The sequence below is a fragment of the Lampris incognitus genome, chromosome 9 (genome assembly GCF_029633865.1).
Source record: "Lampris incognitus isolate fLamInc1 chromosome 9, fLamInc1.hap2, whole genome shotgun sequence".
NCBI classification, from domain to species: Eukaryota; Metazoa; Chordata; class Actinopteri; order Lampriformes; family Lampridae; genus Lampris; species Lampris incognitus.
This window is the reverse complement of record NC_079219.1, coordinates 5,915,969-5,933,174: the sequence shown is the minus strand read 5'-3', so window position 1 is coordinate 5,933,174 and position 17,206 is coordinate 5,915,969. Positions and strand designations below refer to the sequence as shown.

The 17,206-nt window shown below is 46.4% G+C and overlaps 1 protein-coding gene across 2 annotated transcripts in view; it reads left to right on the top strand.

The window, feature by feature from the left end:
• Positions 1 to 17,206, top strand: part of LOC130117826 (mannosyl-oligosaccharide 1,2-alpha-mannosidase IC) — a 397,190-nt gene that overhangs the window by 348,007 nt on the left and 31,977 nt on the right. For both annotated transcript variants that reach the window (XM_056286069.1, XM_056286071.1), the window contains exon 5: positions 850 to 944. In XM_056286069.1, coding sequence (XP_056142044.1) covers positions 850 to 944 — 95 coding nt within the window. The remainder of the gene's footprint in view (positions 1 to 849; positions 945 to 17,206) is intronic.

Here is a 17,206-nt window from a genome sequence, read left to right as displayed (position 1 = left end):
GTGGAGAAGTAAAGGAATTGGGCTTTTAAATGAGCTGGTGTAGATTACATCAAAGACATTGCTGTTAATCCGTTGGGGGTCCGGGTGGCGTGGCGGTCTATTCTGTTGCCTACCAACACGGGGATCGCCAGTCTGAATCCCTGTGTTACTTCCGGTTTGGTCGGGCGTCCCTACAGACACGATCGGCCGTGTCTGCGGGAGGGAAGCCGGATGTGGGTGTATGTCCTGGTTGCTGCACTAGCGCCTCCTCTGGTTGGTCGGGGCGCCTGTTTGGGGGGGAGGGAGGGGGAACTGGGGGGAACGGCGTGATCCTCGTACATGCTACCTCCTCCTGGTGAAACTCCTCACTGTCAGGTGAAAAGAAGGAGCTGGTGACTCCACATGTATGGAAGGAGACATGTGGTAGTGTGCAGCCCTCCCCGGATCGGCAGAGGGGGTGGAGCAGAGACCGGGACGGCTTGAAAAATAGGCTAATTGGCCAGGTACAATTGGGGAGAAAATGGTGGAAAAATACCCCCCCAAAAAAGAGAGTGCTGTTAGTCCTTGCGCTGCTGCGTTGTGCGCAGTGTTCTGATGCTTCATGTAATTAGCCTCTGAGGGGAAAGCCTCTCTGAGGGGAAAGCGGTGCGAGGCTCAGCCCTTCTGATTTCCCCATATGTCGACTGCCGCTGTGATATGTTGCTGAGCATGATGAGGCTGAAGGGGCAGCTTGTGGTGTATGTATGTTTGTGTGAGTGGGTGGGCGTATGTAAACTGACCACTTACCTATTCCAGTGCACGCTGTGTGTAATGTACGCCATTAACTCTGCTCTGTCCATTTCTCTTTCTCTCTCTTTGTTTCTCTTCAAGATGTTCAAGAGGAAAGTAGTGGAGCTGGGCGAGAAGCTGCTGCCTGCTTTCAACACGCCAACAGGAATCCCACGAGGAGTTATCAACCTGGGGAGGTGAGCCACATCGCCGGCCGTCGTTGTCACCGTTCCCTGATAAAAGCCCACTTTCTGCTCATCCGGTTGGCTGGTAAAAATCAGCATCTGTGCCAGTTTATTCATCTTGGCAGCATCTACTGATCGCTGCCTGAAAGTGTGGCGAGGATTATTTTTAGGATTACTTGATTGAGTGGTTGAGTTTTGTGAAGGAAGTTGCCCACAAAAACAGAACTGTGCAAACATCCACTTATCTCACGGTTTACCCGGTAGACATTGGTGGAAACAACATCTCTAGGCTGTGTTCAGACTGCTCGCCCAAATAGGCACTTTCTGCATATCTGATTTGGATGTGATTGCTTCTCTGTAGTCTTTTGCAGCGAAAAAGACACAAAACCATATTTTTTCCACATCATATTCCAACCACTTTCATTTGTGATTTGCTGTCTGACTCAAACTGTATTTCTGCAGATGTGTCTCATATTGAATCACTTGTGTCTTCTCCCACTCCTCCCTGTTACACATAAAGCCGTGAAGGAAGAGTATGACTGTCTGTCCCATGGCTGCAGCAGAAGACAGGCATGGAACAAGCACACATGACGAAAAGCCAAAATAAGAGCCCCTCATGGTTAAATGTAGGGGTAACAGGCCTGCTTTCAGCGTAGGGGACGGTGGCAGTTCTAAAGATTTATTTACAGGGTGGCAGGGTGTGTGGAGTTTGCATGTTCTCCCCGTGTCTGTGTGGGTTTCTTCCGGGTGCTCCGGTTTCCTCCCACAGTCCAAAGACATGTAGGTCAGATGAATCAGCTGTACTACATTGTCCCTAAGTGTGAATGTGTGTGTGTGTGTGTGTGTGTGGGCCCTGTGTGATGACCTGGTGGTCTGTCCAGGGTGTCTCCCCCGCCTGCTGCCCTACAACTGCTGGGATAGGCTCCAGCATCCCCATGACCCTGAGAGCAGGATAAGCAGTTCAGATAATGGATGGATGGATGGATGGATAATTACACAAAACAGAAACATAGGAGTTGAAATGATACCAACACTTCACATAAAGGGCACGTGCATTTACATCACAGAGATGAAATGCCTGGTGCCTTGTGGGTAGGTAGCTCCTTCCTGAAGGGCAGAGAGAGTGAGCAGGATGTGACGAGTCAGAGCATATTGTCTTTGCTTTTGTTCCCGAGTGGTTGTGGTCTGGTGTGGAGGTTGAAAGGAGACTGTTGCTGTGCTGTTCTACGTGTTGTGTGTAGCAGGCTTGTGTGTACCAGCTTTGTGTGTACCAGCCTTGTGTGTACCAGCCTTGTGTGTACCAGCCTTGTGTGAACCAGCCTTGTGTGTACCAGGCTTGTTTGTGCTAGGCTTGTGTGTACCAGCCTTGTGTGAACCAGCCTTGTTTGTACTAGGCTTGTGTGTACCAGCCTTGTGTGTACCAGCCTTGTGTGAACCAGCCTTGTTTGTACTAGGCTTGTGTGAACCAGCCTTGTGTGTACCAGCCTTGTGTGAACCAGCCTTGTTTGTACTAGGCTTGTTTGTACTAGGCTTGTGTGTACCAGCCTTGTGTGAACCAGCCTTGTGTGTACCAGCCTTGTGTGTACCAGCCTTGTGTGTACCAGCCTTGTGTGAACCAGCCTTGTGTGTACCAGGCTTGTTTGTGCTAGGCTTGTGTGTACCAGCCTTGTGTGAACCAGCCTTGTTTGTACTAGGCTTGTGTGTACCAGCCTTGTGTGTACCAGCCTTGTGTGAACCAGCCTTGTTTGTACTAGGCTTGTGTGAACCAGCCTTGTGTGTACCAGGCTTGTTTGTGCTAGGCTTGTGTGTACCAGCCTTGTGTGTACCAGCCTTGTGTGTACCAGCCTTGTGTGAACCAGCCTTGTTTGTACTAGGCTTGTGTGAACCAGCCTTGTTTGTACTAGGCTTGTGTGTACCAGCCTTGTGTTTACCAGCCTTGTTTGTACTAGGCTTGTGTGTACCAGCCTTGTGTGAACCAGCCTTGTTTGTACTAGGCTTGTGTGTACCAGCCTTGTGTGAACCAGTCTTGTTTGTACTAGGCTTGTGTGTACCAGCCTTGTGTGAACCAGCCTTGTTTGTACTAGGCTTGTGTGAACCAGTCTTGTTTTTACTAGGCTTGTGTGTACCAGCCTTGTGTGAACCAGTCTTGTTTGTACTAGGCTTGTGTGTACCAGCCTTGTGTGAACCAGTCTTGTTTGTACTAGGCTTGTGTGTACCAGCCTTGTGTGAACCAGTCTTGTTTGTACTAGGCTTGTGTGAACCAGTCTTGTTTGTACTAGGCTTGTGTGTACCAGCCTTGTGTGTACCAGCCTTGTGTGAACCAGTCTTGTTTGTACTAGGCTTGTGTGTACCAGCCTTGTGTGAACCAGTCTTGTTTGTACTAGGCTTGTGTGTACCAGCCTTGTGTGAACCAGTCTTGTTTGTACTAGGCTTGTGTGTACCAGCCTTGTGTGAACCAGCCTTGTTTGTACTAGGCTTGTGTGTACCAGCCTTGTGTGAACCAGCCTTGTTTGTACTAGGCTTGTGTGAACCAGTCTTGTTTGTACTAGGCTTGTGTGTACCAGCCTTGTGTGAACCAGTCTTGTTTGTACTAGGCTTGTGTGAACCAGTCTTGTTTGTACTAGGCTTGTGTGAACCAGTCTTGTTTGTACTAGGCTTGTGTGTACCAGCCTTGTGTGTACCAGTCTTGTTTGTACTAGGCTTGTGTGAACCAGTCTTGTTTGTACTAGGCTTGTGTGAACCAGCCTTGTGTGTACCAGCCTTGCCAGCTGGTACTGTTTCCGTACTAAACAAGTAAGAGAGTGAGCACAGCTCAATCACGCCTCTATAAAGACGGGTCATTGTGTCACATCTGATATCAAACTTTTTTGAGGTGCAGGCGTCCAGGTCACGTGGTGGTCTATTCCGTTGCCTACCAACACGGGGATCGCCAGATCGAACCCCCTTGTTTCCTCTGGCTTAGTTGGGCATCCCTACAGACACAATTGGTTGTGTCTGTGGGTGGGAGCTGGATTTGGGTATGTGTCCTGGTCGCTGCACTAGCGCCTCCTCTTGTCAGTTGGGACGCCTGTTCGGGGGGGGGACTGGGGGGAATGGCGTGATCCTGCCACACGCTACATCCCCCTGGTGAAACTCCTCACTGTCAGGTGAAAAGAAGCGCCTGGCTACTCCACATGTATGGGAGGAGACGTGTAGTAGTCCACAGCCCTCCCTGGATCAGCAGAGGGGAGGTAATTGGCCATATACATTTGGGGAGAAAAGGTGAGGAGGAGAAAAAAAAACCCCAGCTTTTTCAGGTGTCTGAGAAAGTGGTCTCTGGTGAGCTTACTGATCCCTAAGTGGGTACTAAAGTCCTAGTTCAGACTGTCCTGACTGGTTGTCCCAATGAAGCAAAGGCGGCTGACCCACTCCACTTCCTGTCTTTCAGTAGAGAGTGGTCGATGGTCTTTGTATTTATTTTCTGAAGTCTAATCTCGTCTCCTTAGTTTTTGAGACATTGAGTTTGAGGTGATGTACATCACACCACTTTATCAACTCCGCCACATCCTCCTGGTAGGCTGATTCATCGCTGCCGTTAATCAAGCCCACTGTCATGGCGTTTGCATATTTTCAGAGCTTACCTCCGAGTTTGAGTTACAGTGCTTTGTGTGATAAAGGACATCTCCGAGGAGCACCGCTGTTGAGTCTTGAGAAGCTGTCGCCAATTTTGACAACCCGCTTCCTGTCACACAAAAAGTCCAGGATCCAGTGACGTGATAAGTGATGAACGCAGAGATCCTGTAGTGCCCTGAGTAAGTCAAAAGGCACAATGGTAAAGCTGAGCTGAAATCAATAAAAAGAACTCCACCGTAAGAAAAACTGACATCAAGGTGTTAAAAAATTGAATGCAAGCACAAGGACATAGCATCATCCATAGATCTGTTTACCATGTGAGCAAAGTGGTGAGGGTCAAGAGCAACACCACACGGATTGTAGTTACCAGCCTCTCAGGTACTTGCATGATAAACAAGGTGAGATCGACTGGTCTGTGCTCATTAAAGTGGTTAATGTTTTTTCTTGGGCAGTGGAATAATCACTGCCGATTTGACGTGTAGTTACCTTGGCTACTGCGAGAGTCCAATTACAGATTGTCGTGAGCATGGGCATCTGGGTCTATTCTGTTGCCTACCAACACGGGGATCGCCGGTTCGAATCCCCGTGTTACTTCCGGCTTGGTCGGGCGTCCGTACAGACACAATTGGCCGTGTCTGCAGGTGGTAAGCCGGATGTGGGTATGTGTCCTGGTCGTTGCACTAGTGCCGCCTCTGGTCGGTCGGGGCGCCTTTTCAGGGGGAATGGTGTGATCCTCCCACGTGCTACGTCCCCCTGGTGAAACTCCTCACTGTCAGGTGAAAAGAAACGGCTGGTGACTCCACATGTATGGGAGGAGGCGGGTGGTAGTCTGCGGCCCTCCCCGGATCAGCAGAGGGTGTGGAGCAGCGACCGGGCCGGCTTGGAAGAGTGGGGTAATAGGCCGGATACAGTTGGGGAGAAAATGGGGGATCATCTAAGGAAGAAAAACAAGATTTTAGTGAGCACAGGGATAAGTTGGTCGTTACAGTGGTGAAGTGTGGCTTCACACACATGATCGAGTCCCACCACTTTCCTGTTGTTTTGTTGGCGAAGCTGCCATTGACTCCTTTTTGACCTAACATGTTTTTCATTGTCCCTAGGTGTGAATGTGTGTGTGTGTGTGTCTCCGCCCTGTGATGGCCTGGCAGCCTGTCCAGGGTGTCTGCCGCCCAGTGACTGCTGGGATAGACTCCAGCATCCCCATGACACTGAGAGCAGGATAAGCGGTTTGGATAATGGATGGATGGATGTTTTTCCTGATCTGTTTATGTTATCCTTGTTGACTGTTGTTGAAAAATGTGGCCAGTTATCATAGGCAGCGTAACATAACTTTAGGCCCTGCGGCTATGGCCCTATACAATTACAGCGATGGCGCAAATAATAGGGTCATAAAAATAAAAAATAATAACAGTGGCAGCATGGGAAGAGCAGACTTGGCAGTATTCAGCACCCTGCATTAATGGATAAATAGTAGATAAAGTGCCAACTTATCAGAAAATAATATGAAACTCACCAAAATAAGACAATACCACCACAATAAGTTAAGACAAAACATTAAGTTAAGTTTTCTTTATTAAGCCCCTTGTGGAAATTCAGTTACTGCAAATTAACTCATCCTAGCTATGATCTGTGTAGCTAGGAGCAGTGGGCTGCTGCCGTCATGCTGCACCTGGGGACCAACTCCAGTCCTTTTCCCATTGCCTTGGTCAGGGGCACAGACAGAAGTGTGACCCTTACCATCCACCCATCCATTATCCAAGCCGCTTATCCTACTTAGGGTTGCAGGATGCTGTAGCCTACCCCAGCAGTCATTGGGCAGCAGGCAGGGAGACACCCTGGACAGGCTACCAGTCCATCACAGGGCTGACACATTCATACCTAGGGACAATGTAGTACGGCCGCTTCACCTGACCTACATGTCTTTGGACTGTGGGGGGAAACCGGAGCACCCGGAGGAAACTCACACAGACACGGGGAGAACATGCAAACTCTGCACAGAGGATGACCTGGGATGACCCTCGAGGTTGGACTACCCTGGGGTTCAAACCCAGGATCTTCTTGCTGTGATGTAACAGTGCTAACCACTGTGCCACCTTGCTAGGTTATCAGCAAAGTACGCATTGGGTGTGTAGCAGCAACACGAGCTGTTCAAACCTGCAAAGAACTGGTCAAAAAATCATATCATCTTACCTTCAGAAGAGCTTTCTTCTAGTCTTCTTCGCTGCAAACTCCTTGATTGTCTTTAAAATCCACAGCCCAAAGAATGTCATGCTCGGTGGACATTAGGGTGAGGTGGATCAGTATGTTTTGCTGCATAATTGACCGGTGTATGTCGTAACAAATGAAAGTTTCGAGAATGAATGCTCTCCGCTTGCGTTAGTAAGTGGAAAAAGGCGTAGCTCTGTCCATGTTAGGAACAAGGTTTGCGATTTTCTTCACCTCAAGAGTTTGAGCAGTTCAATTGCCGATATGTTCTCGTCGTTGGAGGAGTACCTGGCTGCAGCTTGCAGAATGGGGTGGGGTTCAGCATCAAATGTTTAAGCCCACTCACCCATCCCAAAATAACCCTAACCCCAAACCTGTTTAACCCCACCCAAAATGACATTTAACCCTGCCAAATCAAATCAAATGGTGGGTGGGATTAAACGTTTGACGTTGAACGCCGCCCTGTTCTGCAGGCTGCTGTCAGGTATACTTGTATCATTGTGCACAAACTCCTGAAATTGATTCACTTTTGCCACACATGGGTGTCAGTTTGTTTTTGAAAATTTCTGGGGACAATGACAGGTTCGAAGTGTTCACATCTTTTTTCAGTGGGCCAAATAGTCCCGGTAGATGTAAGTGGTATCCATTTAAGCATCACCTTCAAAAGCTGTTTGCGCTTTTTATGTGGTACGATGCTTTAACGTTAACCTGCTTACATGGATATATAATACATGATGGTAGACGCATTTGCATCTTTTATTCTAGTGTTTTAAAAGTCACTGTCATGTAAAAAATACAAGTTTATAAAAGCCACATAACTTCCTACTACTACTACTATTACTACTACTACTTCTACTACTTCTACTACTTTTGGCTGCTCCCGTTAGGGGGCGCCACAGCGGATCATCTGTTTCCATCTCTTCCTGTCCTCTGCATCTTCCTCTGTCACACCAGCCACCTGCATGTCCTCCCTCACCACATCCATAAACCTCCTCTTTGGTCTTCCTCTTCTCCTCTTCCCTGGCAGCTCCATATTCAGCATCCTTCTCCAAATATACCCAGCATCTCTCCTCCACACATGTCCAAACCATCTTAATCTCATCTCTCTTGCTTTGTCTCCAAACTGTCCAAGTGGATGTTCCTAATCCTGTCCTTCTTTGTTACTCCCAGTGAATGTCTCAACATCTTTAACTCTGCCACCTCCAGCTCCACCTCCTGTCTTTTCATCAGTGCCACTGTCTCCAAACCATACAACATAGCTGGTCTCACTACCATCTTGTAAACCTTCCCTTGAACTCATGCTGGTATCCTTCTGTCGCAAATCACTCTTGACACTTGTCCACCCACTCCACCCTGCCTGCACTCTCTTCTTCACCTGTCTTCTGCACTCCCTGTTATTTTGGCAAGTATTTAAACTCATATGCCTTTGTCACCTCCACTCCTTGCATCCTCACCATTCTGCTATCTTCCCTCTCATTCATGTATATTTATTCTATCTTGCTCCTACTGACTTGCATTCCTCTTCTCTCCAGTGCATACCTCCACCTCTCCAGGCTCTTCTCCACCTGCACCCTACTCTCACTACAGATCACAATGTCATCTGCAAACATCATTGTCCACGGAGACTCCTGCCTGATGTTGTCCGTCAACCTGTCCATCACCATTGCAAACTAAAAAAGGGCTGAGAGCCGATCCTTGATGTAATTCCACCTCCACCTTGAACCCATCTGTCATTCCTACCGCACACCTCACCACTGTCACACTGCCCTCATACATATCCTGCACCACTCCTACATACTTCTCTTCCACTCCCGACTTCCTCATACAATACCACATCTCCTCTCTCGGCACCCTGTCGTATGCTTTCTCTAAATCCATAGACACAATGTCACTCCTTCTGGCCTTCTCTATACTTCTCCATCAACATTCTCAAGGTAGTAGTAGTCGTAGTAGTTATTTTCATAGTAAGTTGCTTGTTTTCTTTCCCAAAGCAGCGCGGTTTCCTGTCCCTTGATCCATGTGGGCAAACAAATCAACACGATAATGAAGAGAGAGGCATTTTTGTCCGTTAAGGTTCTGTTTAACTTCAGTGTGAATTTTCATTCTATCAGCAGGTCTCACGTGCTGCATCCAGGCACTCATAAACGCTGTGATTGCTGTTCGCGGTTTCCACTTGTCAAAAAGTTGTCGTAGCTTCTACCTTGTGACCGAAAGGTTGTGTTAGCCTCAAAGTGACTCGATGTCGTCCATGAGGGTTATATTTTAAAGATTATAGCTCATCCAGTCCTTTTTACCAGTTGAAGTACCTTTAAAGGGGCAATATGACCCATAAAATGCATTCTTGCACTTGCCGAAAAGTGATTGTAGGTCCTATGTTGTGAGTGAAAGGTTGTCTGCCTCAAAATAACTTGATCTAAAGTTTAAAGAAAAGACCTTGTAAACTAATATTTAAATGAATATTTAAATATATAACCCAATAGAGATTGTGGGCGGCAATCCGTTTGTGGATTCCCCTCCCTCCCATTTTTCTCCCCAATTGTACTTGGCCAATTACTCTCGTCTTCTGAGCCGTCCCAGTCGCCGATCCACCCCCCGTGAGGGCTGCAGACTACCACGTCTCGTCCGATACATGTGGAGTTGCCAGCTGCTTCTTTTCCCCTGATGGCGAGGAATTTCACCAGGGGGACGTAGCACGTGGGAGGATTATGCTGCCCCCCCCCCCCCAAACAGGTGCTCTGACTGACCAGAGGAGGCGCTAGTACAGCCACCAGGAAACATACCCACATCCGGCCTTCCACCCAGAGACACGCCCAATTGTGTCTGTAGGGATGCCCGACCAAGCCAGAGGTAACATAGGGATTCGAACCGGTGATCTCCGTGTTAGTAGGCAACGGATTAGACCACTACGCTACCCGGATGCCCCCATCAATCAGTTTTTGGCAGACGATCAGCTTTTGGCATGACGCTACCTCCGTGGGGGTGTGTTCATGTCTGAACTGAAGCTGCATTGTTGCATCATACATGAAAGAGGGCCAGTGGCCACTTTGTGTTTCAGCTTAGATTTACTGATCAGTAAGCATGCTGCGTTTCTCTCTTAATGACATATGTACCAATGTAATATTTAATTAAGTTCAACTAACTAAAGGCTTTCAACAAGTGTTGAGGACGAAATGGGCCAGAACAAAAAGTGGTGGGGACATGTCCCCAGCATCCCCATCGTAAATGACAGCTATTCTGCCGCAATATTGTTCATAGCTGCAGTGCAAATATCTCATTTCTAATCTAACTGAAATGGCAGGAATCTCTGTCTTTCTGTGTCTGTCCTTCAATCTTCTTGACAACCATTCATCCAAGTGACTTCACACTTGGCAGGTGTATTGCTGAGGACCCAAGGAAGTGCAGTGTCTATTGTGAAGTTGTTTGGAGTAGCGGTTCTTGAGAAAGCTGCAAGCAGTGAAGTTTTCAGCGGAATTAGTCGTAAATTTTGACTTGCTGCTTCTGTTTGTTCACTTCCTGTGGAGTCGATGAGCGGAAACACGAACAACACACTGCCATTGTTACCCACATGGTGGGATTACACCCATAGTCCTTCCAATTTCTTTGCAAGTGGTCAGTCAATTCCGAACAAACGGACTTTATTTTAAAAACAATTTTTAAGCTCATGTCTCATGAGATCCCTGGTCCTCAGTTGGAGGTCTGGGGCCCAGGGCTTAAGCTCTGGTAAGCCCGTGTATTAAGGTGCCCATGCCAGTTACCATGGGACGACAACCAGACCCTTCTCTGATGGGTCACACTCTATATTTTACTTAGCCATCCACGATATTCAGGCTGAGTGCTCCGTTTGAGATTTCAGGTTGCAGAATGATGTGATAATGACCAATGACAAGAGTCACCAACTCATAGCAACTCCAGTCCGGGAGGTTTTGTTTTTTATTATCCCCCCCTTTTTTTTTTCTCTCCCCAAGTGTATCCAGCCAATTGCCGCATTTTCTGAGCCATCCTGGTCGCTGCTCCACCCCCTCTGCCGATCCGGGGAGGGCTGCAGACTACCACATGCCTCCTCCCATACATGTGGAGTCACCAGCCACTTCTTTTCACCTGACAGTGAGGAGTTTCACCAGGGGGATGTAGCATGTGGGAGAATCATGCTATTCCCCTTATTTCCCCGTCCCCCCAAACAGGCACGCTGACCAACCAGAGGAGGCGCTAGTGCAGCCACCAGGACACATATGGACATCTGGCTTCCCACCTGTAGACATGACCAGTTGTGTCTGTAGGGATGCCTGACCAAGCCGGAGGTAACGTGGGGATTCGAACCAGCTGATGTTGGTAGGCAACGGAATAGACTGCCACACCACCTGGATGCCCCCGGTCTGGGATATTTTTTAATTTTTTTGGAAAAGGGGAAACTACATATTTTGATTTCGGTGAGTCTCATGGAATCACAAACGGAGCACCCGGTCACAAGTTCATGACATTGCTGAGAGAGAAAGAGCGGGGGGGAGAACCTGTTCTTGGGCAGACAACTACATAAACTAGTTCATAAACAATCTTCTGACTGACTGCGTAGACCAGCAAAAACCAATCATTATTGGATGTCATAACGGCATTAATACTTTTGACATTAATGGAAAGCTCACATCATTGCTGTCTAAAACGCACTCCCAAAGATCAGCGTGTATTCAGCTCTTCAAAGCATCCACCATTTACTTTTGGATTGTCCAAAAAACCTCCCAGACTGAATTATTTGCATTTTGGGTTTCTCCCGGCTAATCCTTGAGAGAACCCTACATTTTAACCTTTGAGACCTCTTGGTTTCAGTTGAGTAGCTGACGTCACATATGGTACCGTAGATTGTTCCTCATAGCCATCCCTGCTTAAAGCTTAGACTTGCTTTGCCTGATGAACAATAGCGTCCTTTTTTCCCATTTTTCTCAGGAAAAAGGATGTGAGAGTAGGCAGACGGATCACATTGAAGGCAGTTGTTGTATTTCAAATGACAGAAGGCACTTACAAAGCACTGGCAACAAGGAAGGTCTTTGCACTTTGTTTGGTTTGTTTGTAACTACACTGTCAACAGAGAATCTGAAAGACCTAAAAGCTCAATTGCACAATCTTGGTGGGCAGGTTTGAAACCAGGCAGCAAGCATGTATCATTGATCATGCAACACTTTCCAGATGTGTATAACACAGAAGAGAAAAAATGATACGTTAATGGTGTTGCACTCAAAGATTAGAGTCAAAAGTGATGATATTGATTTTTGTTTTGTTCATTTGTTGTCAGTCAGCATTTTCATTGTTTCTGTATTGATTAATTTCACCACCCTTGCAGGAAAATATTTTTATATGACAATCCATTTCACCGAGGGGACATGTTGGAGTTGTGGAAGTCATTATAATATGATCATTATCATATGTGCTTTATCCTTTATTTCAGGTAGGGATGTGTCAAAAAGGAGCTCGATTTTGGGGAATTGTACTTGCACTAAACACCTGTGTTGTGTTGTGTTGTGTTGTGTCCGTAGTTGAGAAGAGGTTCCCTGTTCAGTACATACTGTCTCTTTATGAGACCTCATTGCAGATGATGTCATCTCGTGAAGTCTTGTGGGAACAAGGTAATCTCGTGGTAGTTGGCAGTAGAGAATAAGCGAGAGCATGGCAGCTCTTCCATGGCTTCAGTGTCTGCCGACGTCGATAGGTCAAGTTGACATCTAGATCCTTATGTAATATGTCCTGGCATTTTGAGTTTGGATGACATTTTATATTGTATTGGTGTATGGAAGCAGATGATCCGCTGTGGCGATCCCTGACGGGAGCGGCTGAAAGTAGTAGTAGTATTAGTGTATTGTGTGTGGTTATTGATATTGTGTGGACATGACACTCAGCTAAACTTTTAATTGTTGGTTATAAAACAACCTTTGAATGTGTTTAAAATACTTGTCTTTTGATACTTACCTTAGTTGTTTATCCATATGTCTGTAGCTTATACCTCGGTGAGTCTTTATTCCATTTATTGTTTCCCTTTTGTGGACAAAATATTGGATTTTATGATGTATGTTTATACCCATATGCTGAGTTTACATACGTCCATGGTATTGTATCCGTTCAGTTTTACCCTACCTCTACTTTGCCATTAAAGGAGGTTGAAGTGAAGGTCGTCGTCATCGTGGTGACGGGGGGAGGAGTTGTCTGTCTGTCTGCTCATGCAAGGCGCATGGGGGTTACAGAACAACCTGTATTGAGATTTTGTCACCAATTCGGCCGCCTTGACTGGTTGTCAACATCTGAATTCCTGCTAAGCAAAACTCCAGTAAATCAACTTGCATTGTTGGAGCTGACAAGGACTCGTTGACTTACGTCTCAATCCACTGGTCAGACAGTTTGTGGAATGTTTCAGGCTGTTGAATGGTGCTGTGCTGTGTTATTGCTGTTGTGATGTTGAAATTCTTTCCCCCGGCTGACATGACTGTAGCCTGCCTTGCCCTCTCTCTTTGCCATGCTATTCTAAATTCATGAAGGCAAAGATCTATCGGCTTCTTTCTAATTCAGTGCACACCTAAAGGGTTCATTTCAAGCCATTAGCTCTGGATGAACTTTCCTTTGATCAGATTTATATCTTACTGCCATAAAAATAGCAAATGAAGTCTTCAGCACGTGCAAAGAAGTATTACATACATGATACTAATGCAAAGCAGTGGCAAAGTAGAGAATTCTGCCACCACAGACATCTGGAAATAAGTGACCTTTACCGTTATTGGTTGCCTCCTTGGCAGTCTCCTCCTCCTTGTTAGTCCTCTCTGTAGTGGTTTTCTTTTCTCTTGTGACATCAAAATTATATTTGGAGGAGGCATAAGGGAGTGGTCATGGTCCTTTCACATAGAGTTGATCTGTGTTATCTTGTTGATTTGTGTACTTTTCCAACAAGTTGATAAGTGTCTATGAAGGACCTTTCTGAACCACAAAAGTCTCGCTGCTGTTTATTGTGAGTCATGCGTCATTTCCAGAGCCTAGCAGAAATTTCCAGAAAGTCTCGTGGTCTGTCTGTGGTCAGCAGAATGTCATTATTTTCTCTACCTTTCACTCCTTGTCGTCCTCATGTCTCTCCATCCAATCTCCTCAGAAGATTCTGACACCTCTGCAGTCCACCTGCTACCAATTAACCCACCAGGCTCGCTAGACATCTGCTAGAAAATATAATTAGCCTATTCTGCCGCTAATATCTGCTAGAGCACTAACATGAGCCTGCTGCACAGATGGGCAGGGAGGAACCAGCTTCTCTTTATTGTGGTGATGTGAGGTACATGTGATGAGATGTATGTAGATACACAATGACAGCCACACAACTACACACACACACACACACATATACACATTTTTATATGGAGAGTCATACTTGATCACGTGTGTGTTTGTGTGTGTCTTTACTAATATATATTTATGTATAGTGTGTGTGTGTATGAAAAAAATCTCCCTCCTGCCCTTTGTTTTGGTTGTGTGTGCCTTCCTCAAGCTGGTGTCATCTGTCTGAGACCTGGGAGTTTTAGGGTTCTGCGCAGTATCTTAGCTGTTCCTAGGACTGCACTCTTATGGGCCGAGACCTCAGATATGGTTCCTGGAATCTGCGTTTGGGGATCACAGCCCCTAGTGCTCTTATTACCACTGGAACTACAGTGGATTTCACCTTCCACATCTGATCTAGTTCTTCCTTCAGCCCTTGGTATTTTGCTAGCTTCTCATGCTCTTTCTTCCTGATGTTGCTGTTGCCTGGGAATGCTCCATCGGTCACTACTGTTGTCTTCTGTTTCTTGTCGACCACCACAATGTGTGGTTGGTTAGCCAGCACTTATTTTTCAGTGTCGAGCTTGAAGTCCCACAGGATCTTAGCTCTGCCATTTTCAGCCACCTTTGGGTTTGGTGTCTCCCATTTGGGCTTGGGGGACTTTCTGTGTTCAGTACAGCCACTTGGTTATGCCTTTCGGCGAAGACAGAACCCCTCAGGTTTCTCCAAGTTGCTAAAGCCTCCATCTGGTCCTACTCAGAAGCCTAAAGTCACACCCTCCACCAGCATGTCAGCTACAGTGCAGCCCAAGTTCCCTTCCTCTATCTCGCCAAAGTTGCCCACACGTCTATCTGGGCCTACCCAGAAATGTAAAGTCACAACACTTACCAGTCCAGCAGAAGTTAAAGCTTCTGCACACAATGTTGCAGAGTTCGACTTAACCAGATTCCTCTTTAAGGAAAATGAAATTGGACAGAGAGCTGCAAAAGAAAATGAAAAAAGAAAATCTCCAAAGACCCAAGAAAGAAGAGAAAAAGGAAAAAGGATTTGACAATATGTGAAAAGGTACCAAAGTTCATCAGCAACCCCATGTCAATTGTGTATTCACTTTTTCTGAAGAGAGCCATACTTATTTTTGACATCAGTGACCAAATACTTCAAGAAGAGAAGCCATGCATGCATATCCTGCTTCCAACTTTGGAGCTGCAACTGCAAAAGGTATTACTTTCTTTCTGTAAGCCTGAGCATGTGATCATTATGATGACTGAAATTGGAAGAGGTATCAAGCCAACAAGCTCAAGGGAAAATCAGCTACCTGATGAGGAACTCTCAAATGGCCAGGACACCTAAACCTTTATCCAAAGCTAGGGTAACCTAGAGTTGAAGCCATTTTTGAGGGATGTGGGGAAGTTTATTTCATCTGCAGCTCACTACATGGTTTCCAAATTTCCATTTGGGGATGAGCTGCTTATGCATGCTGTTGTGGCAGACATAGCTAAGAGGCAGTCTGTGAAATTCTGTTCTGTACAGTTCTTTATCAGCCGCTTCCTTTGTATTCTGACTGAAGAGGTTGCTGTGGATCAAGTGGAAGATGAGTTGTGGATGTATCAAATCACCAGCTTTGAGGACAGCGTCCTCAGCAAGAGCACCGATGAGGCCTGGCGAGACATATACAAGATATGTGCCACACTCGTATATGTCTGTTACACACAGACATAGACGCACACACACGTATGCCAGGGTGTAGAACTCGTAATAAAACAAAACATAACCAATCAAGTATTGCACTCAAGGGTGTTTAGCAGATAACCCAACTAAGGCACAGCCTGTGGATCTGAGTTGAAAGCATGTGGGAAGTTCTTTGCTATGGATGCTCCCTGATCACACAGTGGATCTGGAGCCACTCGAGGCCGTTGACGACTGTTCATGGTGGTCCTTGAAGCACTCAGTCGTTCACACAAAGAATGCACCAAATCATTGAAGAATGCATGTAAATACCGAATTTTTGTGCTACGAAAAAACAGGATTATTTTCCTTAGTAATGGACATGATACCAGTTGTTGTTTTTCATTGTGCTTAAGTGGTATTGTTCTCAACGGTTTGTCTTATTAGTGGGGTGTTTGTCATTTGCCACCTTGTGCATTTGGGGCTGGTAGTTTTGGAAGCTACGTGGTGGATAGATGAAAATACTTACGGATGCAAGTGCTGGTTTTTACCCATGGAGAAACCAACCCCCCCCTTCCCCAACGCACACAAATATACTCACAAACTCTACCGCACACCCTACCATCTGCTTTGATTCCCGGGTTGATGCCTCTCAAAAGAGGAATCAGACATGACTTCAGCCCATGTGGTTAACGATGTAACCTCCCCAACTTCTAATGGATTCATTCATCAGAGTTGCCGACTCTTTGATTCTCCTCTGCCCTCGCAGTATCCCTTCCAACACACTCAATGTCATTCTCTCTGTCTCTGTCAAATTCAAATGGATTTAGTGGCATGATGTAATTATGTACATATTGCCAAAGTGTTTAAACATTGAAAAAAGCTAAACATTAATGGGAAAACATTGAAAACATACATACTACATTAAAAGTACAGAAAACTTTGTCTCTCTCTCCTCCAAATTCATCCATCCATCCATTATCCAAACTACTTATCCTGCTGTCAGGGTTGCGGGGATGCTGGAACCTATCCCAGCAGTCATTGAGCGACAGGAGGGGAGACAAACCTGGACAGGCTATCAGAGGACACACACACACACACACACACACACACACATTCACACCTAGGGACAATGTAGTACGGCTGATTCACCTGACCTACATGTCTTTGGACTGTGGGAGGAAACCGGAGCCCCCGGAGGAAACCCACACAGACACGGGGAGAACATGCAAACTCCACACAGAGGACGACCCCCAAGGTTGGACTACCCTGGGGCTCGAATCCAGGACCTTCTTAATGTGAGGTGACCGTGCTAACCACTGTGCCACCTTGCTGCCCTTACAAATTCAGTTCAAGCCAATTCACAGTTTCCGTCTTTATCCACTAGGTCTGTGTTGTTGTGAGAACGTGTAAAGTAATACATCCCACCCCAACTAATCATTTGCCAGCCGTAGCACGTTAGCTTTGAAACCACACATTTACCACGGGAGCCAGATTTGCAGTGGGGAGCATT